General features: G+C 34.4%; 2 protein-coding genes across 2 annotated transcripts; both read left to right on the top strand.

Moving 5' to 3' along the window:
• The first annotated feature begins 7,491 nt into the window (after positions 1-7,491).
• LOC137734463 (uncharacterized) lies at positions 7,492-8,118 on the top strand. The gene has a single exon (XM_068473724.1). It carries the CDS (start codon positions 7,492-7,494, stop codon positions 8,116-8,118), a length of 627 nt encoding a protein of 208 aa, XP_068329825.1.
• A 12,737-nt stretch (positions 8,119-20,855) lies between these two features.
• Positions 20,856-24,800, top strand: LOC137734720 (uncharacterized). The gene is made up of 7 exons (XM_068473987.1): positions 20,856-21,340; positions 21,763-22,564; positions 22,719-22,998; positions 23,212-23,319; positions 23,453-23,731; positions 23,973-24,116; positions 24,321-24,800. The coding sequence occupies exons 1-7, from the start codon at positions 21,052-21,054 to the stop codon at positions 24,507-24,509; spliced, it is 2,091 nt and encodes a 696-aa protein (XP_068330088.1). The 5' UTR covers positions 20,856-21,051; the 3' UTR covers positions 24,510-24,800.
• Positions 24,801-25,711: the final 911 nt, after the last annotated feature.

Genomic DNA, 25,711 nt, shown 5'->3' with positions numbered 1-25,711 from the left:
TTAGGATGGTGGGACCCACAAGAGAAAGGCAAAATAAACCAGGTGAGTTGTGACTGGTCAGCATAGATTCTATTCACCACTCATAGGTGTCTGCTGGTGATGTGCCCTTTTTATAATAAAATCGAGAGACCGCGAATTACGTAATGAGACAAATAATTAGTGATCTCTCATTACGTAATTGGGGGCCTCTCATTTTTTTCATAGTTGAGTTCAATATCGAGAGTCTTTACTTATCTTCTTCTTCTCTTGCCTTTAACGTAATTCTTTAATTCAAGCTTGTACGTCTTGGTCTTCTCTCATTACTTCATTTTTTTAACCTAACTTCGCAGTTGTTCAATAGAAGATTATTGCGTTGTGTATGTTTTTGATGAAACCTAATAGACATTTATTCGTATTCTATTCAGAATAAACATTTATTTGGTATCCTTCGTAAGGAAACGAGAGAAGGGTCAAGCTCGGCAAATGACAACAATGATATAGTGTTGTTGCAACTTTTAAATTTTGTTTAAATTAAAGAAGAATATGAATTAATTATGAATAAAACTTATATCACCCCAACCTATTATCTTATGCTTTTAACTTTGAAAATTTTAAAAGTTGACATCTAAAATCTATACATAGGTTGAAGATATTAAATTTAATTTACTCTTAGAAATCAAACGAGACTTGAAATTTAAATAAAAGCGTATAGATTGAAATTATAACAGGTGATTTATCCGATAATTATTTATAAACTCATGTCTCAACAACGATTACAATTACCAAGAGCACGTAAACGGAAAATCCTAACAAAATCCTCCTGTTGCATAATCAGTATAATGGCAATCATGATTCATCAATTCTTCATCATCATCATGTTCGAAGGAGTGAAAGCATGAAAGAAACTGTGGAAAGAAAGATGCTTGTGTCCACTTTGTTAATTTTGTGTGAGTGGGCCACAAACTGACAGTCAACGTCACTGTCCGCTGACGTGTCGAGCATGGTGGTGGTGCTATGAGTTGACTCAATGACTCGATTCAACATGACAATATTACTGGTTGTATAATTACTATATGGTTGAAATCCTCTTCGAATCAGTATCATGCGAATTTAATTGATCATAACTGTTCGTACAATTTCAACGCGAACTTTTTTATAGAAAAACTAACGAAGATAATTTGAAAATTTTGAGTTTTAACAAAAATAATAAAATAAAAAATAAAATAAATAATACAGTATTAACTTTTTAATGTAAAAATATAATTTTTTTTTTTAAATTAACATTGCGCTTTTAAAATTCTCCTTTTTTTTTTTTTTTTTTATATTTAGTTTCACGTAATACAAAGTGGTCTCCCTCCTCTCTTTCTTTCCACTGCTATCTCTTCTTCCCCTTTCTCTCTTCCCATGTCTGCAAATACTTGCTCTTGCTATTGAATAAGGAAGTTTTAACAAAAAGTTATGGTACTATTTACTTTAACGAAAAATCAAATTTTAACACTAAAAAATTAATCTTGGTACTATTCACTTTACCCTTTATTTTGTCCTTATCATTAAAACTCAAAATTTTCAAATCCTTTTTATTAGTTTCCTATTGAATAAAGCCTCTATATTCTCAAATTTTTGTTTGAACAAAGAACTAAATTGCAAACCAAAAACTCAAAGAACAAACTGCAAGGATTATCATTGAAGGCCCAGAAATAAGAATCACGATATACTTGCTCGAGAGAATGGAGGTTTGTTGCTCGTCGGTGATCTTATCGACGATTATCCAAATCTCTGATAAGAAGAAGGGGAAGAGAAATCAGTGGAGGGGGTAAAGGAGGCAACCTAATCTGACTTGTACAACCAATTTAACAAAAAAAAAAAAAAAAAAAAAAAATCAGTCGTTAAATTTATACCAACGGGTAGGGAATTTTAACGAAAAGCTCCTAATACGGTTCATTTTAACGAAAAATCATATTTTTACACTAAAAAGTTAATTATGATATTATTCATTTTATCCTTTAATTTTTTTCATTATCATTAAAATTCAACATTTTCAAATCATTATCATTAATTTTCTTTATAATTAATTGTTCTGCAAGATACTGGACTGATCATGAAAGAATCTCAGTCCACAGTGTATGATATGAAATGAGCATTTATTCCCAACTCGTATAATTATATTCCCATTAATACGAGGAATAATTATTAATTAATGTTTAGATATTTCTTCTTCGTCTTGGCATTGTTTTTGACAAGTAAATGCTTAAATTGGGCAATGATTGTATGTCCTTCCACTTCAAGTACCTTTCGTGCCCTCTTATTTTATGTGATCACGGTTAAGCCAAGTCAACATTTTATATTTTTTTTATAGAGATAATAAGATAAAAATAAATAGTAATATAAAATATTGACGTAGTTTAACCGTGACCACACAAACAAAAAGGCACGGAAGGGCACTAGAAGTGGGAAGGTAAACAATCCTTGTCCGCTTAAATTAGAGAGACTAAGATATGATGAAGTCATCTGGTACGATCGTATTCATGGGTCGGTTTTAAATTCCAAAAGCTAGCTAGCAAATTGCTTAGTTCATGGAAATATATGAATGGCTGTTAACCTTTCGGCAATGGCATCTTTGGCAATCAAAGAAACTGCAACTTTAGAGATATAGTTTTATTTGATCATATTGAATGTCACTGAATCGAATGATCATTAATTTTCATTTTTAGGAGATTGAGATTTTATTTCATAAGCCATACTTACTGTTTTTCTTTGGGCCGTAGATATTAACGAGTCATATACGATCTTATAATTGTCGTCAACGCTTAGAACAATAGCTTTAAGGATTGAAAACAATTGAAAAGGCATGAAATAGGCAACAAAGTTCATGTATTTCAAATTTGAACTTCGATGTCCGCTTTCAGGCCATGACATGCCATTTAAAAAAAAAAACATAACGAACACCACCCAGTGTTTTGCTCTGATATATTTAAGTTTTTTCAGTTCATAGCTAGATGTATTTTGTCTTGTTTGACTTCTCAACTATCATGCTGCGTAAACAAATTTACGTTTTCAGTAAAAATGCTTCCTTCCCCGGGTATCAGTGTGTCACTGCATATCTCTGTCGTCGTCGTGAGAGGGACGGAGAAAGAGGGTCGGCTCAATATGTAAAGGTAGAAAAGTGATGGGGGTGAGAGTGAAACCCTACAGGTCTGCAACCACCACCGCACATATGCATGTCATTCATCATTATCACCTCAAATCCTATACATGAAACGATCTTTTATTCCTTTGCTTTTGGATTCGGTGCGGAAGATTTGATCTCGTAGTAGCTAACTAAGCTTCTTTCTGACCCGAATTCTTCAAAGCATTCACACACATGAGGGGGAGAGGAGACTAGGATTAAACAAGTTCACATTAACCGTGTCGTCTCAATCTCTTATCGTGTCATTGAGTTGTTAAATCAAGGGAGTTTTAACAAAAAAATTCGCGGTACTGTTCATTTTAACGAAAAACTACATTTTAACACTAAAAAGTCAATTCTGGTACTATTCATTTTACCCTTTATTTTGTTCTTATCGTTAAAACTCAAAGTTTTCAAACCATTTTCATTAGTTTTCTTTTAAATCAAATCACCCACGTGACGGTAAACACGTCTAATGTAAATTAGTCTCAATAAACTAGAGAAGGAAGTGATTAATTATGTAGGTGTTTGATTTGATGGGTTTTTGTTGGGACTTTCCGTTGATGCTTTTGCCAACCCTTTCAGTTGCTTTTGGATAAGGATTGTCTGTCCTCCTATTTCTGATGTTCTTCTGTTTTGTGTAATCATAGTTAAGTCACGTTAATATTTTATATTATTTTTTTATAAAGATAATAAGATAAAAATAAATAGTAATATAAAATGTTAACGTGACTTGACCACACAAAGAAGAGAGTACGGGAAGACACCGAAAGTTGAAGGGCGGACAATTCTTTTCCGTTGCTTTTTCCCGTACACCAAAAACCAAAGTCTTCTCAGTTTGACCTTTCCAAACCACCTTCCTCCCCCTTCAAACAGTTACTCGCCCAGAACCCTGGAAGCAGTTTTTCATTGAGCAATCTTTTACCGCGGATTGTCTTATCCAGTAATAATATGGTAAATCCAAGTTTCATTACTTAATAAGGATACCGAGTTTGAATCTTCTCTTGTTCCTAAATATGCTATTTGATTTTTCTTTTTCTTCGTGGGTCAGAATTATAAGCTGGTTTGGTTTTTCTAATTTCTGTTCTGGTATGATATACACACGCTTAGTTATTTGTGATTTCTGATCCTTTTTTATATTTAAAATTAAAATTTTAAAAGAACAAAGAACATAAATAAAAATAAGGGTTTGCAGAACGAACATGCACAAATCATTTCCTATAAAATTAATAAAAATTTAATTGAACGTATGCCTTCTAAGAATGGTGACTGTGATGTCATTTTCGACCACAAAAGTGAATAAAAGTTGGTGTCATTTTCGCATATATAATGTTGCTCTCTCAGCGGCCAAAGCGTCGACATATGTTCCGAGTCCCACCCACCCAAGTTGCAGATAAAATCCTAAAATTCATTTCCATTTATTTCTTTGTATTTTTGGAGTGATGGTCCTGACTCCTGATGGAGATATGGGAAAGGGAGAATCTGGTCTTGGAAGATCTCCTGCATTTAGAAATCTCCCTCCACCTTTTCTTTTTTCTTTTTCTTTTTTTTTTGGTAAAAAGCTGAAACACTGCATATTTCAACTTCATGCTTTTACCTTTTAACCTGCAACTACGCGTACGTAGAAGTCTTCTGGGAATCAATTTTTGCAGAAAAATATCCAAATAATTTATTTCCTCACGCTCTGTACACTATATTCGAGAATACCACTTCGACATGCATATATCACGTAGTGTTACTATTGTACGTTACTATTATATGTAACAAAATCTATAAATCCTAGTTATACCTTAAATTTATTTGTATTACGGTTTACTTGTCTTCTTGTATTCATGATCATTGTCTCTATGAATATGGTGTGGATCAGCATAAATTATAATTAACTTTCTTCATTCAAAAGATGCACGTCTGGTTATTTTTCTTATAAATTAATATTTTGAAAAAATATTGAGATTAATTGTGAGTGAGCACGTGATTGGTTTTTGACAATCAATACATGTACCTCGTATGTTTACACTAGTTAGAAACTAATCTGCGCGTCTGGACAACTAATCTTACGAAGAGTCCTCATGTATTTCAGTAAAATGTAAATCATTCTGACCTTTCCATAACTTTCTATCATGAGAATAAGAAGTCAAAATTATTAACGGTGTGTTTCTTAGATTGAATGATGGTCTCGTTGTATAAGTGACACTCAGACCTCATTCAGTGGTAGATGTTGCTTGTGTGTTTCGGTGGAGTACTAGTAACGCAAGCTCTCTTTTTACTTTTTGCTTCTAATTGAAAGAAGTCCATATTACATGGAAACCCTAGTAGTACCATGCATGATGCCCCTGTGGACTTTCATTTGAAATTTGATTCTATTCCTATTTCAGGCCATCTCCAACCGATGGCTGGCCAGAGGACTCGTTTTAATCCTCTGGCCCTCTAAGATTCTCCAAGATATTAATATTTTAATGAAAAGTACATGGTCATATTTGCCTCCGTCTCCAACCGAGGGCCAAAGGGCCAAACATAATTTATTATTTAAATTTAAAAACTACAACAACTTAAATTTAAAAACTACAACTTATATTTAAAAATTACAACTAAAATTTAAAAACGACAAATTAAATTTAAAAACTACAAATTAAATTCGAAAACAACATTAACTTAAATTTAAAAACTAAAACAACTTAAATTTAATATCCATAATCAACATCATCTTAATCATCCGCCATCGTATGAGTATAGTCAGAGGTAAACAACTGTCGTCGGCTCATAATTTCTTCTTTTTTTTCCTATCAAAATAGGCCTTACTCATTGAAGTGTAATTCGAAGTGTTCCTTTCCATATTTTCATCATTCATCTCTTCTTGTATTTGTTTTCCCCGTTCTTCATGCCTACGCTTCATTTCTTCGGCCTCAAGAGCATTTTGCTCCGCCAATAATCGCAATGAGGCCGCCACTTGATGTTGAGCGGCATAATTATCATTTGCCTTGCCATTTTCCTTCAACCTTCGTGCCTTGTTTCGTCCCATAGCCCTAGGTATGGAACCTTCACCCAAAGACGGATTTTCTACCCTTTTTTGTTGAATGGTTGCAGATCCATCTTCATCCATATCTACAGCTAAGGATGCAGTTTCGAACACCGGCGTAGGAGCTCTCTTTGGTGGATCTTCAAATAACACTCACCTTTTACAAATTTCCCAACAACTGTGAAACTGAAAGGGTTTCGAGCTGCTCTCCATATACAATTCCTCCGCTTGGCGTACCTAGAAAAAAAATAAAGGAAATTAATTTATGAAATTAAATGTAATATAATTAAATATTTAAAATAAATTGTGTAAACACTTACTTCGTCGTAGTAATTAGCGCCGCTTTCATGTCTACTTGCGGCTGCTAACAATGCTTGATGCCATTTGTTCAAACTTGGCTGGAGATGTTTCTTCCATCTTGAAGAACAACTTTCGTGGTTTCGAATATTCACTGGAGTGGTGCCTTCATAGAATTCTAAGTATTTTTTGGACACATGAGTCCAAACACCGTCATTTGTTTGACAATTCCCCCTCACACTATCTTCCGACACTCATCTATAAGCCTTGCAAAGAGCTTCATCTTCTTTTCGGGTCCAAGCCCTACCTTTCATTGCAGAAGAGGCCATTTCAAAATTATTAAAAAAATTGAAGGATAGATTTTTGAAAAATGAAGGAAAATATGAGAATTGAAATGGTAGGAATGGTGAAAATTTTGTGAGGAATGGTTTAGGTATTTATAGGAAAAAAAATAGAAATTAAAAAAAAAAAAAAAAAAAGGCCCAACAAAAAAAAAAAAAATTGAATCCAACGGTAACTGGCGCCAGCTAGCCGTTAGTTTCAAAATTATTTTTAAAAATTCTTGTCGGTTATACATTTATATTAAATAATATAAGACCATCTCCAACCGATGGCTAGCCAGAGGGCTCGTTTTAGCCCTCTGGCCCTCCAAGATTCTCCAAGATATTAATATTTTAATGAACAGTACAGGGCCATATTTGCCTCCGTCTCCAACCGAGGGTCAGATGGCTCGTTTTAGCCCTGCCACAAAAAACTATCTCCAACCGAGGGCCAAACATAATTTATTATTTAAAAACTACAACTTAAATTTAAAAACAAAGGCTAAGTGACGTCAGCTAGCCGTTGGATTTGAATTTTTCTTTTGCTATAAATAGGGTGGATATTAGGCTATAATTCACACAACTTTGAATTTAATCTATTTCAATTCAATCTTTTTCAATTCAAGTTTGCAATGAATTTCAACTTTGGATCATCTTCGGATTCCAACTAGGGCTCATCATCCAATTCCAAATTGGAAGCAAAATGGGCACAAATGAGACGAGAAGATGAGGAATGTGATGAAGAAGTTCAAGTAAGGCGCAACAAACAAAACATAGCAGCAGCTATGGTTGCGGCCATGGTGAGTCAACCAACTAAGGAACAATCTCAATGGGGTGGCTCTATTGTTGGTCGCTCTTACAAACCACGAAACAGAGTGATGTCGTATGCCAATCTGATGAACAACTACTTCAACCCCAACTCGGTGTACACAGAAGAGGATTTCAGACGTTGCTTCCGGATGAGGCGTCATGTCTTCGAGCGTTTACTTCGTGATGTCCAGCAAGTCAATCCATACTTTCGACAGAAGCTGAACAGAGCAGGCCGCCCTGGTTTCTCACCTCATCAGAAGGTTACTATTGCACTTCGAATGATGACCTATGACTCCTCAGCTGATTCGATGGATGAAACCCATGGTATGTCTGAGTCTACATGCCTTAATACTCTTCAACAATTCTGTGACACAATTGTTCAGGTTCACAAAGACGAGTACCTCCGCGAGCCAAATCAAGAAGATTTGAATCGGCTCATTCGCAAAGCTGAAAACCGTGGGTTTCCAGGCATGATAGGGTCATTAGACTGCATGCATTGGGATTGGAAGAACTGTCCCACCGGATGGTAAGGAGGCTTTAGCGGAAGGTCGAGAAAGCCAACTGTTGTGTTAGAGGCGGTTGCCTCATATGACACATGGATTTGGCATGCTTTCTTTGGAGTCCCTAGATCCCAAAATGAAATTATAGTTCTTGGGCGTTCACCCCTCTTCAATAACTTGACGGAAGGTAAAGCACATCAACTTCACTACTACATCAACAACCGTCAATACAATATGGGGTATTACTTGGCAGATGGCATCTACCCAAAGTGGGCGACACTTGTCCAAGCAATTCCAAACCCTAGGAATGACGCAGAAAAGTTGTTTACCTTACACCAAGAGGCATACCAGAAAGATATTGAGAGAGCTTTCGGTATTCTACAAGCACGGTGGAAGATTATTAGCGAACTGGCAAGAGGGTTGAGTCGAGAAAATTTGGACTCCATCATGATGTCTTGCATCATATTACACAATATGATAGTGGAGGATGAGCGAGATGAGTATATTGATGGAGAGTCCGATGACGACCAAGAAGATCCAAATAGGTCAAGAAGGGCTCGTGCAAAAATATATGATAAGCCTAATTTGCCTTTCAATCCAAGAACTGGTAGTATCTCTATAAATGAGTACATGAGGCGCTATAGAATGATACGTTCTCATGCCACAAACAAGTACCTGCAACATGATCTTATTGCACATCTTTGGGCCAAAAGAAGCATGGAGTAGGTGTTTAAGTTTTATGTTATTAAATGTTTTTTAAAATGTTGTTAAATGTTTTTTTTTGTTTATGTTGTATAATTTGTATGTTGGTTAATGTTATTTCATATTGTTTAATGTTGTTTCATGTTACTTAATTTAATTTAATGTTGTATAATGACTTAGGAAGTTATAGGATAAAAATATGAAACAAATTTTGTGAAATAGAAGTTATAGGATAAAAATAGAATTTAAAATAAAATAAAGCAACTATGTGAAATAGAAGTTATAGGAAAAAATGGAATTTAAAAAAAAAATGAAACAAATTTTGTATAATAAAAGTTATAGGAAAAAATAGAATTTAAAAGAAATATTAAAAATATAAGTTATAGGAAAAATTTTGTAAATAAAAAATAATAATAAAACTATAAAAAAAAATTCAAATGCAACAACTAGCTGACGTTAGCTAGCCGTTGCATTTGAATTTTTTTTTTCTTAAGCATTCATGTCGGTTATAACCGACAAGATACCCAGTATTTTTGGCCAATCCCGGACTGGCTGCTTGCAGCCAGCCCTCCAGCCCTCTAGCCCTCTAGCCCTCTTCGATTCTGTGGGGCCCTCTGAGATTCCACAGCCCTCTGACCTAGCCCTCGGTCAGAGACGGTTTTCAGGCTATTTTCGACCCTCTGGCCCTCTGGACCATTCGGTTGGAGATGGCATCAAGGTAGATTCATATACAAGGAGACCAACAACGCAATAAGAAATTTATGAAAATACTTTGGTTGAACATGTGAACTAAACACCTACATATATTTTAATTAGAATATAATTATCAGACAAAGACTTCGAAAAAAAAATAATAAATAAAGACCTACAAATGTTTTAATTTCTGGTTTGAAACTAGCTTTGGGTGGTGTTGTGCTGTCGCTATATTATAACATTTGTGATGTTTTATTCAACATTACTCTCACTTTTGAAGTTGAAAAATCTTCGTGGCCTCATTGCATATCATATGATCGTATTCGAATGAGCTTTTTTTATGCATAGAAAATGACTGATTGGATTTGACTTCATTTCTTTATGGAAAAAGGATCATTTTCCTAACCTACAGATTCCGTGATCGTGATCGTGATCGTTCATCCTATAAAGTGTGGTCAGAAATTTTAAAATTTAAAATTAAATATAAATAGTACCTCATAAAAATTGATCGTACGATATACGATGAACGATCACGATCACAAGATCTCTAATAACCTCTATAAAAAAAAGATTCCGTGATGATCCTTTTCCTTCTTTATGGGACATAATCTCCATTTGCGTTTCCATGTAGACCTTTTCATCTCAATTCTCTCACACACTTTCTACTGTAATTTTTAATTATATTCCTTGGTGGATTTTCTCCATCAAGTTATGATTAGACTGGGGCCATTGTGCCATTAGTCATTTCTCTCGAATTGTTTGAGGATTAGAAAAGTAAAATCGTCATTAACTGAAAAATAAAAAATAGATAAGTAAGGTTTTAATCTGTATATTTGATTACAACTGTATGCTAAGATATGATTAGCAAGTGGAAACGTACTTATCATTTATCAGAGAGAACATATTCTTACACTATCGACAATATTTTCTGGGTGGATTAAATGTGTAGGAACAGAATCCAAGTTACTATTCTCTTCGCTTGACACTCGTACATATCTTGAAGAATTTAAATATATAGCTATCGAAGAATTTATATGGGGTCGGATTCGTAGCACCAATTTATTTATACAAGTTTTAACATATGTTTTTGTAGAGCACATTTCGTAATGTATTTCAACGATTTAAATTGTCTATTTTTTAGTTATTCTCTCAATGATCATGTATACAAAATATCATCAAAATATGAAACTATATAGTTGTTGGATTAAGAGTTTAGGGTTTCTTTGAAGTACTGTATTCGTCTATTTCTTCACTACAATTGAATATCTTAATGGTTTTGGAATTATGTAATTTTTTGCAAGGATGATCTATAATGTTCTTAAAGATAGACAGTTCGGATCGTTAAAATATGTTACAGAATGAATCCCACAAAAACACGTGTCAAAAGTTATTTAAAAAATAAAAAATTTGGTGTCACGGATTCATCCCCTTAAATGTATAAAGATGGCACACTAATACTCCACTTATATAATGAGACTTTTAGAGTGCTAATAACAATTCCCAAACATTTTGATATTTTGAATATTAACATGTCGAATTCTTACCAAGAATGTGTGGGATTCACAGTTTATAGGGATCTTGTACAGTACGCGTGCATGAGACCCCATTCCTTTATACCAAGAAACATAATTTATACTTTTGCGATAACAATATATATGATGAACACAAAAGCATATGCTTGGATTAATTTTCAAAGAAAAATGATAAACGCAAACCTTTTTAACTTCTTATACACTTATGTTTAATCTTGTTCATTTTTTTCGCTTAATTTATTCAATTCAATAGTCAGAAATAAAGAAAAATAAGTGAGAAGATAATATGAGTGTGAAAGCTACCTCCCATTTTGAAATATACATGCATGCTTATTGCTTAGGGTTTACTAAATGGATTTAAATCTTAAATGCTAATTAGTAAGTTAAGATATTATTTAATCATCTATTTCTCTCTTTCATTACTATTATACCGTAAAATATTAATCAAAATATCAATAAAACGTGTGCTCTTGTGCAGAAATTTACAATTATTTAAACTGAGAAAAAGGGCATGAAAATTTTGAAAAATGAAAAATAAAGGTCGGTCCTTAAAAAGGTAAACAAATAGATTATAGATGAACGAGTTGAATTTGTTATCTGGCGAAGCAAGCCACGAATATATTCAACTTCCCTTTCACATAACAATTTGAATAACTCCATGGGACCATGATTGAACATGCTTGTCGCATAAAGCTGGTTCGACATGATTAATTTTCATTCTTTTCATCTTTTTCACTTGGGAATAATTAGATGGTTTTTGGCAATTAGGGTTTCTTAAAACAAAGGTTTACCATAATATGGACAAAACACCAAAAATAAGTTGGACAATACACCAAAGAGCATGACTTGACACCAACACGTCTAATCGGTGGAGAAACTTCGAAAGAATTTAGATTTTTTTGAAGATTGGATGCAGTTACTAATTCATAATCTAGCATGTACAGAATGAAAACTTCATTCTCAATTCTACGAGAATTTAATGAAAGCTTTTCATTTGCTTCTCTCCGATAAAAGTTTTATTTTCCCAATAATTTGTGAACCATGCAGTGCCAAGTATACACAAAAGCCAAATAGAATGATAGAAGAGCCTTCCCACTAGCTCGTATCGTCTTTTCCATATTTGGTACAAACATTCAATAGTGGCTTACGGCTCCATCCACCAACTTTATAATGCTACGAGTAGTATGGTTATAGGTCAGATGCTGTTTATGTAAAAAGTATTTTTGTTTATAAATGTTTTTGTTAAAAGTACTCTTTAAAAAAAATCACATCATAACGCTTTTGTATATGATTCTTTTGTATATGATTTGGAAGAAGCACTTTAAAGTTTTTATGCCATGTGATATCACAAGGTCTAAAGGGAATCCTAGATATCTACAAGAAAAAAGGGATGCTAGTTCTTTTTTTGTTTTGTAGTGTTGTGTGACAATTGAAATAGCTTGCTTTTAAGGGCTAATTACAATTGGATACATATATTTTCTAAAATTATTTGAACACATTGAAGGGGATAGGAAACAACTTTAGTAATGTGGGTGGTTTTGGTACATGTGTGTGGGGGAAGAGGATTCCTGTTGCTTAGTAGGAGATGCGTATGAGCATGTCCAAGCATCGGAAGTGATCCTTCAACTTTGGGAAAAGGTTTTCTTTTCCACGTAAAGAAGAAATCATGGAGACGTTGAAGTTTTGAAAAGATGAAAATGTGAAGAGAAGAGGAAGGAGACGTTGGGTTGGGTTGGGGTGGGACATCAAATTCATCGGTGGCTGGTTGGCGCTGGCTGACCGGGTGAGAGGCCTAGTTGATGATGCTTATATTTTTTTACCAAAAAATAGGAAGTGTGAGTTTTGTGCTAGTGGAGAACCCAGTTCTTTCCCTCCATTCTTTCAGGGATGTCATTTACACGTGCATCCAGTAATAAGATCTTTTGTTTATAAGTAAATTGTGTATACTTCACCGGCTCATTCTTTAACTTGCACGCGGTTAGAGCTTTGGGCTCCTCCCACTGCTTGGGAGCTTACGGTTTCATTTCGAAAACTATCCATAGGCCGAATGCTAAGTGGCTAGCTTGTTATCTCTACTATGATTGGGTACTATTTTTGTTGTTCTACAAAGTTGGGCACTCTAAAATAGTCATTGTGCATTCCTTTATCTTTTTATTGAGAAGCAACGGAATATGATGGTTCTAGTAGTACCAATAACAATTTTTCTTCTTGATAATTTGTATATTCATGAGAGTTGAATTAACGACTTAATTTCTCCATGGAACAAAATGTAACCAAATTAAATGATCATTTTTATTCATTTTGACACAACGAAAACATGGGTGTGATTCGACTAAGTCACACAATGAACAAGCAATAATTAGTATTAAAATCACTATTTATAGATATCAAACAATAAAATTTCACTTAAAAATGAAGAGAAAACCATTGAAAGTGTAATACTAATAGCTTGATAAAATTCACAATCCTTGGCAAGGAAAGGAAGAAGGTACTTCGACAATGCAGCCCAAGAAGATACAAAGCCCAACCGAACTAAATCATGGTTGATGAAGGACCATGAGCCGAAGGCCACGGGGACCCATCTCTGCAGATTCGTATGGTGCTTCTGCGCTTCTGGCAACTCTTCAGCGCAGCAGCGGTGATTTAGAAGGAACTGAGATATGCGTTATCCATTTCCAAATCCAGATTTCAGTGCAATGAAGACCCTTTTTTGTATTCATGTGTTTGATGCATGCAATGCATGCGAATGTTGTTTGTTCGCTTCAGCATTCGAAACTTGAAACACAGACAACCACACACAGAGCACACTAATCTTATCATTTTTAATTTGATATTATTTGGTATATGTTAGAAAATTTCTAAGATCAATCCTGCAGCGTTAATTTTAACTGTTTAAGCGTATAAGACTTATAAAACAAGAATGTTTAAATTTAAACTTCAACTTACACAACTTACACATATATGTGCGACTGATCCTAACATTATTCTATTTTTAAACGACCGTATTTCGTATTCAAATCTCAAGTTTTGATGTGTGAGCTGGTAACTTAACACTATCAAATTAAGATGACTGATCCAACCCTGATTCGAGTGCATTTAAGTTCTATTTGGTTGCATAACTCATTATTTATAATTAATCACCACTCAGCAGATTTAGCACATGGTTTATGGATATCAAATCTGATTATGTCAACTCCTCCTGTAAATGGTCCTTTTTCTATGGGCATGTGTTTTTCCTAAACAGCACATCATGATGAATATTATAACAAAAATGAAAACCATAAGCTGTGCATAAGTATCAATTAACATGCTCTTGTTTTCTGTCAGATATTAATAATTAATAAAAACTTTTAAGAGAAAGATCTATCAAAGCAAACCCGATTAATCTTTTTTTTTGTGTGTGCATGTGTCGCCCTGAAATGCACTAAAACGGTGGCAAATAGTTTGGTCAAGTTAGCGTTTTATGTTTGTCAAAGTTTATTTGGATCGAAGACCTCTTAAATTTTATCTGAACTATCCTTATTAATATTTGTATCAATTTTTATAATGAATCGCTATCCTTGCGTCTTACAAAAAAATTAATGCCAATTGCACCTTCTTGCTCTTCAAGTTAAGCATACAAAATTAAATGTGAAGAGTGAAAAATATTTTTGGATAATTGGAAAAATAATTTTGTTGGATAAAGTTGCCGGTGTTGGTATTAAAAAATAGTAGCTATTGATTTTGTCAAATTAAGAACTGCACCATCCAAGTTTTAGTTTGAAGCTTGGCTGCTGAACAATTAGCAATCGTCGATGTAAAAGCCAATATGTCTATTTCTTAGTTTGACACGTGCAAGTTTTTTTATTTTTTTACTTTTTTTTATATAAGAATTATTCAGTTTGAAAAGGCAATTTGTTAGGAACAGCCACATTGACTTTCAATAGGGATGGCTGGTAAATGTTCATCAGCCAAGCTTTGTTCTAAGATAATTATCAGCTTTGTTCTAAGATAATTATCTAAAACTATTATAATAATATTAATTATGCCTTTGTTAGATATTGTAGTGATCATTACGTCATTCTGTTTTAGAATTTTGTTAAAATATTTGATTTGGGTCTGGCTGTATTCAACTATTTCATTCTCCCTCATTTTCTTCTCATTCCACTTCCATCCATGAAAGTTCAAAAAATGTCTGGAATGTGCATGGGAATCTAAAGATGCCTTTGACTATAAATTATAAAACTAATGGTGATCTATGGTTGGAACCTGGAACAAGAATTGCGAATCTAGGTATGATGTATTTACAATTATAAACAACTAATCAAGCAATCAAAAAATTAAAAAATAAATAAAATAAAAAAGAATAAGTCTAGCTTTCGTTCTTTAACAATGCAATATTCAATTACAAACTACTGTAATTTACGAGAACATGACTCAACATAAATGTAAGAAAATAGACAAATTATCTTAACTAACTAGTTTAACTAATATATAAAAAGAAACCTAGTTATGCATAATGCATGGTTCAACCAATTAAGCCTTCATGGACATCAACATGACATAAACTTTATTGGGCATAGAACGGAAGGTTTCATGCCCTCGTGAGAAATGTCTTGGACGCTAAAAATGACTCACGTAAAATAAATTCTCTAGTTAATGTGGTGTTTCAAACTATTAATATAAGATCATGTGTAGTATTTGATTCACATAACATTACGTTAATGACTTAAAATGCTACATTAACAATGATCATGTTTTACATAAAATAAAATAAACGAACAAGATTAAACATATATATGAAAAGAAACTTAGTTATGCAAAATGCATGGTGTAGACATCGAAATTTTGGTCAAATAAAAGTTCACTAACACATTAAAGTTTCGACATGCCAGGGCATACGTGGAATGCTCCATGTGTCTCACAAATCGTACACATGGATGTGACTCATCAAAATCAAACGAGTCATCAAGAAGGACACGTATCAACACTAGGCAAAAAGGAATTATTTTATTTTAATTTAACTAAATCAAATATTAATTGATAGAGACAAATCACGAATCGGACCACAAATCGATTCCTTGTTCTTTCGTCAATTAATCAAGCCCACATCAAGGCCAAATCCATCAGTGGGCAAGGCTTAGAGAGTCTATAAATAGAAGGCTCTAAGACAAAGAAAAGGGCCAGAAAATCATTCATGCCCATATGTTGAAGCTTTGAAACTTTGAAGCTCTCAAGCACTCAAACCCCTCAAACATTCAAACGCTCAAGAAGACTTGGAAGACCGCATTCTTCTTCAAACCCGTGAAGAACCACCAAGCACCTCTACACGTGCCGGTTCTTCCATTGCCAAGAGCCCAAACCTCGCGACATCCATTCATCCAATATCAAGTCATCGCAACCCTTAGATCAACAACCTTTACATCACACATCTATACATTTTGGAGATTGAATAAGAGGATCAAGTTGTAAAGAGATTGTAACCCTATAAATACATTAATACAAATATTATTTTGTACACGTGTTCTTGTTTCATTTGTTACAGGATTTTCATCTTTACACATGGTTCAACTAATTGAGCCTTATGGCTCACTATCATGAGATAAACTTTATTGGGCATAAAACGAAAGTTTCATGCTCTCGTAAGAAGTGTCTTGCAATTGAAAATGACACACGTAAAACAGCTTGCTTAGTTAATATGGCATTTTAAACTACTAATAATAATATAAGCTCATGTGTAGTACTTTATTTACATAACATTATATCAAGGCTAAATCGTGAAAATGGTTTACGAGATTTGCATAACACATCACTTTGGTCCCTAATATTTCAAATCTAGAAGTGGTCTCTCAAATTGTCCATCATCCATCATTATGGTCTTTCCGTTAAAAACTCCGTGAAGTGTCCCGGAGCTCTTGGCTGGAAGTTTGGGCAATTTTCAAAGCTTTGTAACTCAATCGTTTCTTAACCAAATTCGACCCATAATATATCAAAATGAAAATAGGAAAGTGTATAATAAGATTATTTATCGGCCATCTCCGGCAACCATTGGGCTTCCAAATAGGTATAAACTTATTCTACACTTTCCTATCTTCATTTTGATATATTATGGGTCAAATTTGGTTAAGAAACGATTGAGTTACGAAGCTTTGAAATTGCCCAAACTTCCAACCAAGAGCTCCGGAACACTTAATGAAGTTTTTAACGGAATTACCAAAATGATGGATGGTGGACAATCTTAGGGACCACTTATGTTGATTTGAAATCTCAAGGACCAAAATGATGTGTTATGCAGATCTCAGAGATTATTTTGACGATTTAACCTTATATCAAATTATCAATGACTTGAAATACTACATTCGCAATTATCTCGTTTTACATGAAATAAAATAAACGAACGAGATCAAACATATGTAATGTAAAGAGGATGGAAACCCACTTTTCTTGTTTTTGTTGGGGAGGGTTGAAAACGGAAAACCCCACCCAAGTTTCTTCACCAACGGCCACATCTTTCAAACTTCACGGTCAAATCAAGATAAAGAAATAAAGGAGAGAAATAATTAAAGATATTTAAAAATGTCTGCTTTTATGATTATTTACCATCGTCACATGGAAAAGAAGCTGGAAAGTGAAGAAAAGAGGTTGTGTGTCACACTTTGTTTGGAGAAACAACATCATCATGAACTGCGGTGGGTTGAGTTACTTATTTCACGACCCCATGAAAAGTTGGTTGCATCCGTAAACCGAGCTAACAATTGGATCCCTCACAACAAGAATATGAACTCAGATTGCAACGTTTTTCATCTTTACAGCATTTTAATTCATCTCTCTTTTACTTATGCAAATTTTACATATGATATTTTGTTTGATCACGTTACTGTTTTTGTTCGTATTGTTTTGGCAATGTTTCACTTTTTGTTGGTGCAACTTCAATTTTACGTTTCTTGGATTTATAGCTTATTAATTCTTGCAAATCAAAGATAATGACAATTATTAGTTTTCGAGTTTTTAGTTAAAATGGTTACTGCAATTGTTCACCATCAATCATTTTAGTTTTTTCTGTGAATTTTTTTTATTAAATTGAAGAAACTGTCAGTTCATGGGAAGGGGTTGATTAAAAAAATAAAATAAAAACCTCCATTTCACGGAGATTTTTTATGAAAATACCAAAATGATTGACGGTGGACAATATCAGATACCACTTCTATCGATTTTAAATCTCAATGACTAAAGAAATGAATTATGTCAATCTCAAGGATCATTTTGGATTAAAAAAAATTAAAAAAAATTATAAAAAAAACCCTTAGTTTTTAAACATTCCATTGAAATTAGCATGTTTGGAGCAAATTTTGAATTTTTTTTACAATGTGAAGGTCTGTTGCTCATGTCCTATTTTTTTAAAGAAATAATGAGGCTTTATATTGCAATAATATTACTACACTAAATTAGAGAGGAGGGCTTAAACAAATGATACATTAATGGGTTGAATAAGAAAATCATATCCATCAAGGAAAACCACTACTTTCAACAATTAGTAAACTGGTAAATAATCACCCAGCAGTTCTGCTTTTCATTTTTTTTTTCTTTTCACTATAAAGAGGTTATATGTGTATACTGCAACTTAAGTACTAATAACAGTTCTCATATAGTTAAAAAATACAAAAACTGAAGTTAAACTTCGTTGTCTAAACTACAATGGTGTAAAAGATAAATAGCGTGTGACTATCATTTCTCATCAAAAATAATAATTAGGAAATTTTATTGTGTGAATATGTCACTCAACCAATTATTAGGTTGATTAAGAAATCAGAGAGGACATTTAAGGAGAGGAAGATTATGTACTATTGTTTACAGGTATCACCCAACCAATTATTGTCCACCAACCCGTAAGCACCAAATGATACATTAATGCTTTAAGCCTCAACATAATCAAAGTCACATATTGATTAAATGGAAGGAAAAAAAAAAAAACAATCATGAAAGAATCCATTGATACAGACCCTTTATCTAAAGAAAATTTCCTTTTTTTTATTTTTTTTATTTTTTATTTTATTAAAATAGAGATTAGTTATGGGGTTCACACCGCATCAAACTTCAACGATCTGAACCGTTCATTTTTCAATTTGCACTTTATAGATCATCCTTCAAAATATTAGCCAAATCGAAAATGTTTGAGACACCTAATTGAGTTCAAAGAAATTGACGAACACTATGTTCTATAAAACATTGAAATTTTATCAAGACAATCAAAAGAGTAAATGGTTTCGGACTGCATTGATTTTCTTGTGAGGACGATCCAAGAATGAAGACTTAAAAAATAAACGTTCTAGATCGTTAAAGTTCGATGTATAATAGGTCTCACAACTAATCTCTATTTTTCTTAAAATATGAGAATCCCTTGGCAATAAAAGGCTCTGTCTATTGATATGTTTTGCATTTAAGATCAAGGGACAAATCTTCTACTTCAATCCTCATCATTATTTGAATAAATGGGAAAATCGTTTTAATTGCAAACGGGTCCAAACTTTGCTTAAACAATCAAAGAGTAAATTTAAGGTAAGGATGCTTCATATTTGACTATCAACACATGTAGTAATTTTCACTATGTTTTTTCCATGTTGAAAAAAAGTACCTACTACCAACTATTTTATCAACCAGCCACTAGTTAAGCTGATGTAGAGTAAATGACACAACGAATTGAAGAGGAAATGGATTGTCGGAAGAAACAAGGATGCAGCGAGAATATGTAGATTTAGTGTCCGAGCTCCGACTTGGGCCCGTGACATCTTTTCAGAAGGGGAACGACGTCACAAACCCAATCACTTCTTTGTTGTGAAATACATAGATTTTGATCATCCGGGATTGTTTTAGTATCCAACGTAGTATTTGAAGTTTCATAATAAAAATTAAACTTTTCATTTGTCATTCAATTAATGTTTAATTAAGTTAGTTTTTTTTTCTTTTTTTAGACCTTGTCCTTCAAGAATTTACGCTTGTAATCCTTTTAAGCTTCATGCTAGTCACAATCGGTTTTCTTGTTTTAGTAATAGCTAAGAAAAACTATTCAATTTAGCAAGCTCTGAACTATTTTTATAAAATATTAGCTTCAGTGTAAAAAAAATCAAGCACACTGCATTAATCGAAAAACGTAATTCACGTGTACAAGTACTACAAACATATTTATTATAAAGAAAAAGCAAAAGAAAACGCATTCATTTTTTTTTTCTTTTTTGGATGAGGAGAAAAAAGTGAAGGGAAAATGGTCCATGAACGACCAAAATGACTTCCCACCAAAAAGAACAATACTGGCTTATGTAGTAACTCCTATTCAAAATTGTTCGTTACCAATTTATAGAACTTTGTGTTTATAATTTGAACTGTTCATATTATAAATCACCTTATAAAAATCATCTCTGCAAAAAATCAATTAAAACTAAGGTTGTTTAGTCATCGAACTGTATAAAAACAAATGAATGAAATTAGTAAAAGCATTACAAACCGTTTATGTATTTGCTAGAATACATTGACTAAACGATATTAGTTTTAATTCATTTTTTGCATAGATGATCTTTATAGTGTGATTGATAATATGAACGGTTTTGATTATATGCACAAAGCTCTGTGATTCAAATACTAAAAGTTTTGAGTAGGAGTTCCTACTCATCTTTGAGTAGCCAAATAATGTTTCACCAAAAATAAAGAGAAATACAAGAAAAACAATAAGACCAATTTCCACGTGGATAAACATGTATGTACACGTGTACGGTCATTTCAATGAAAGCAAGGGCCCACAAAAACCCAAAACCCACGGCCCTGGCTTTTCAAAGTTGGTAACATCTCTCTCTCCCTCTCTCTCTCTCCCCTCTTTAGCTTCAGTTTACAGCAGAAGCAGAGAGGAGAGAGAGTGAAGTCATCTCTCTTTCTCTCTCTATTACAAGCATGCAAACCCAGAACCATGTCTTAGTTTCCACTTTTACCCCTCCCAACTACCTTTATTCACGCCCACTAATCACCTCTCTCACCAGTACTGCTTCACTAGCTCTGAATTCCCACGTCCATGGCGGACTCAGCCGACGTCTTGGCGGTGCTCGAGTTCCTGAGGAAAAACGGGTTTTCGGAGGCCGAATCGGCTCTCAAAGAGGATATGATTGAACAGGGCGATCTGGGTTCTTTCGATTACGAGAAATTCATGTTTCCGATGGCTCCTCCGCTGCCGCCGGTCAGAATTCCAGCGAGCTTCCGGCGGTCGGAGGTTCAGGGCGGCGGAGAATGCTCGGGGTCGAGCTCGGCGGTGGACGACGAGTTTGTGAGCGCGGGATCTTCTACTTCTAACAAGTGCTCTTCAGGTAGTTAAGAACTTAAAGTTATTGACTTTGATCAGAATTAAGCTTGCGGTTAATTTCTAATTAAGTATAGTACGATTATTTTTAAAAAGTTTGTTTAAATTCGAAGATCATGATTTGTGTAACATGTTATCAGCAATAAAAATTAAAACTTGGGCATTACTGTATAGAACTATTCATCTGTCATTCCCTCTGTTATATCATTTCTTCGGGTATATTACTATATTATTCGAGCGATATTCTAATCTAATCTAAACTTGTAGCTTATAGGAGCGGGATTCGAACTTAGGTCTGCTTTTTTAATATACTATTAGAATTAATCCTGGGAAAATGTACTTAAATTGTAATTTAGTTACTAATCTTTAACTGATAATGCACATTAATAGTAAATTTGGAGATGTCTCACTCTTTTCTCTTGTTCGTAGAATTCACAAACCCGTACGGAGTTCGATCTACATCTCCAAGCGGCTCCCAAGCTTCATCCGATGGGTTCTCTCAGTTTGGCACGGCACGCGATTACCACGATTTCGATATGCAAAATGACCTGTTCTGGCATGATGAGACGGATGATGGAGACTTCATGACTCCTTGCTTTGAAGGGCCGGACTTCTTCGCCTGTCCCACTGAGGATAAGTTCATCATGACTTCAGATACAGACAAGGGGAGCGAGAAAGTGCTGGATCTGAATTATAAATCCGAAGCATTTCAATCGGAAATAAGCCTCGATTGTCTGGACAAGAGTTGTCTTACCAATGTTTCTCCCGTGGATGATACAAGCAAGATTTATGCGACGAATTATAAGAAAAATCAGCTGGAAGAAGGCTTTGAGGAATATTGTGCAGAATGCTGCTATCCAAGTTTGAAAGAAACCGATTTCAAAAATTACCAATTAGATGTTTCGGGGGGCATCCTTTGTATGGATGTTGATTCTGCTCCATATGACAAGATAAGCAAGACTTCTAATTGCTCTGCTAAAAGGAGTTCCAAAAATGAACAGGATGAAAAGTTTAAAGTGACCGCTGGTTTAGACGGTAAGGTTGCAGTGAATGATTTCATGCAAAAGGGAGTTGAAGGATATGGAGTTGGAGTCGGTGAAGTAAACAAAGGATCCCACGAGCCTGAGGTTGCTGCCGAGGGAGATGATGCTGCTCCCGATGAGGTTTTGATGTACAATGATGATGAGGATTATGAAGTTTTCGACTTGAGAATTGTACACAGGAAGAACAGGTTTGTTTGGCACATTCCACTTTCTATGGTTTTGACAGAAGCATTCACCTTGGGAGGATTTTTTCGTATCTATGTTTTGATAAAGGATTGCGCTCATGTGCATGTTTATTGATAAGTAGCTATCAGTTTTACTCATCTGTTATGCCATTTACAGGACCGGATTTGAAGAAAGCAAGGATTTCCCAATTGTGCTAAAGACTGTAATTGCAAGCAGGTACTATATAACGGAATACCTTGGTTCGGCAGCCTTCAGTAAGGTTGTGCAGGCTCATGATCTTCACACAGGAGTCGATGTGTGCCTCAAAATCATAAAGAATGATAAAGAGTTTTTCGACCAGAGTCTGGATGAGATTAAACTTCTAAAGTTCGTCAACAAAAATGACCCTGCAGACGAACACCATGTATTGCGACTTTATGACTACTTCTACCATCAGGTATTTCCTTCTGATCCAATATAAGAATACTTCAAAAATTGTTTTGATGTTTGCTTTATTTAAGTGGGATGTGGTAATTGTCTTTCACCAAGGCTAAGTTTTTTAACCCTATGATGACTATCTATCTCTTTTCGGGATTGTTGATTGAAATTCTTATGATAGCATGCATTGTGCAAATTATTTAGTATGCTCAAATTTATTTTTGCAAAACAGGAGCATCTCTTTATTGTTTGTGAACTCCTTCGGGCAAACTTGTATGAATTTCAGAAGTTCACTCAAGAATCTGGTGGAGAAGCTTACTTCACATTAAGAAGGTTGCAGGTTCGTTTGTATTAAGTCGTAAATGCTTGCCGTACTAGATTCCATAAACCTATTAACATGGCTTTTCTGCTGCTTTAAAAATTAATTACGGGTAAGACAGCTAACACGGAACTTAATGGTGCCCTATTAACAGCTCATAACACGTCAGTGTTTAGAGGCATTGGACTACTTGCATCGCTTGGGAATTATTCACTGCGATCTAAAGCCTGAAAACATTCTTATAAAAAGTTACAGAAGGTGTGAAATAAAGGTAATTGATCTTGGAAGCAGTTGCTTTCGCACGGACAATCTGTCTCTATATGTGCAATCTCGTTCTTATAGAGCTCCTGAAGTCATTCTTGGCCTCCCTTATGATGAGAAGATTGACATGTGGTCTCTGGGCTGTATATTGGCGGAGTTATGCTCCGGAGAAGTATGACCTCTCCTTTGCTTGGTTTTATTCATTATATTCGGCTCTGTTTCATTACTTATGTTGAAATTTGTTTGCATTGTTACTGATTGGCTATTTTTTGGGTACCCTGCAAACTTCGTACACTGTTTATGCCTCTCGTATGATATTTTCTTTAGTTTCCCGTCAACTTGAAGGAGAAATTCCTTGGGTATAACGTTCATACATAAATACATTCGTGCTCATACGACTGTGTCTTGACCAGGTGCTCTTTCCAAATGACGGGGTTGTAATGATCCTTGCGCGTATGATTGGAATGCTTGGTCCTATCGATCTGGATATGTTAGTGAAAGGTCAGGAGACCGATAAGTACTTCACACACGAGTTAGATCTTTACCACATAAATGAGGTGCGTACTCCAAATCTCTCTCCCTAAATATGAGTTGCGGTAGGCTTTTTCTGGATAATACGCAAGGAAAATGTATCTTCCGACACATGAAATGTAGTATTTAAGTGTTTCCGGTTTCTCTAATGGGAAATCATCAATTCTTTTCCTTTTTATGAGTCGATGAATAATTCATTCGGACTAAACGCTTTGCCATCCCACATTCAGGAAACAAGCCAACTGGAATACATAATCCCGGAGGAGTCCTCCTTGGAGAATCACCTGCAAGTAACCGACATTGGGTTCATCGACTTTGTCAAAAGCCTGCTTGAAGTCAATCCCGAGAGACGCCCAACCGCGAGGGAAGCACTGGAGCACCCATGGCTTTCCTACACATACGATACAAGTCCCCTCTAAACTCATGGGGCACGTAGCAGTTCTCCTTGTGGGTTCATTTGTAAATTGAGTTTTGAAGAGCAATTTGTGAATTACGACCTGCATCCGGTGAACCTAGGACTGCGACGCGCTTCCGATTTCAGTTTTGGTTTCGTGTACATGGGCCTTGTTTTGCATTGTCTATCGTATATTCTCTGGTTCTGATTTAACATATTCATACTTTTCTTATACAAATTGATGTAATAAAATGTCCTGCATAAACACGGTGGTGTTTTCTGATTCATTTATTCTTATGAAATTCAAATTTTTGGATGCTGAAAATCTGTCTGTTAATGACGCCCGGTCCGCTTGTAACTTCTTGGTTTTGTTGTGATCGTAGAGTCTTATATTCGATTCTCAAAATGTCTGTTAAAGTTGAGAGCCGTTTAATAGTGGTGTCGGATTATTACTTAATACATGTTAGACGAGCACACGAGAGAAATTCTTTGGTGTGATTAGTGATGCGTTATAATATTTGGCATTTTGACTAAAATAGTCTTTGTGATTGACATAACTATTTACTTTAGTGATTTGAAATTAATGAAGTGGTCTTTGGATTTGTCAACCGTCAATTAATTTGGTCATGTAAAATTTTTTGGGTAAATAATGACCAAAATAACAAAAATATTGTCAATTTAATAAACTAACAAAAATTAAGGGTATCCTTGTCATCTTAATCTTTATTTAACAAAATTTTTTGACAGAATAATCAAAAATGATGGACGGTGGACTAACTCAATGACCACTTCTATTGATTTTAAATATGAGGGATCAAAGTGAAAATTTATACCAATCTCAAATACAATTTAACTAAAAACAAACCTAGTATTTATATTTATCTCATTACATGTCTATTGTATTGGAAATGGATCATCTCCGAATCTCTTACACTTAATCATCCTCATCAAACAATTAGAACTTTTGAAATTTGATTCAATGACTACAATTATTATAACTTTTAAAATAAACCCGTATTTGTAGCTGTTAAATTAAATTTTAAGAATACAGATTATTTGATGAGGAGGATTAGGTGGAAGAGAAAAAATCCCTTTCGTATTGTATTTACATTACAATCACTTTGGACCAACAAATATTGCTCTTGTCAATTCCCCCCTTCTATGATAAGATAAAAGAAGTAAAATATTTGGAAGCTGTCAAGTGACGTGTCATGTTTTAAGAGAGAA

This window comes from Pyrus communis, chromosome 5, assembly GCF_963583255.1.
Source record: "Pyrus communis chromosome 5, drPyrComm1.1, whole genome shotgun sequence".
NCBI lineage: Eukaryota > Viridiplantae > Streptophyta > Magnoliopsida > Rosales > Rosaceae > Pyrus > Pyrus communis.
Note: the sequence above shows the minus strand (reverse complement) of the source record. Positions and strands in the feature narration are given on the sequence as shown.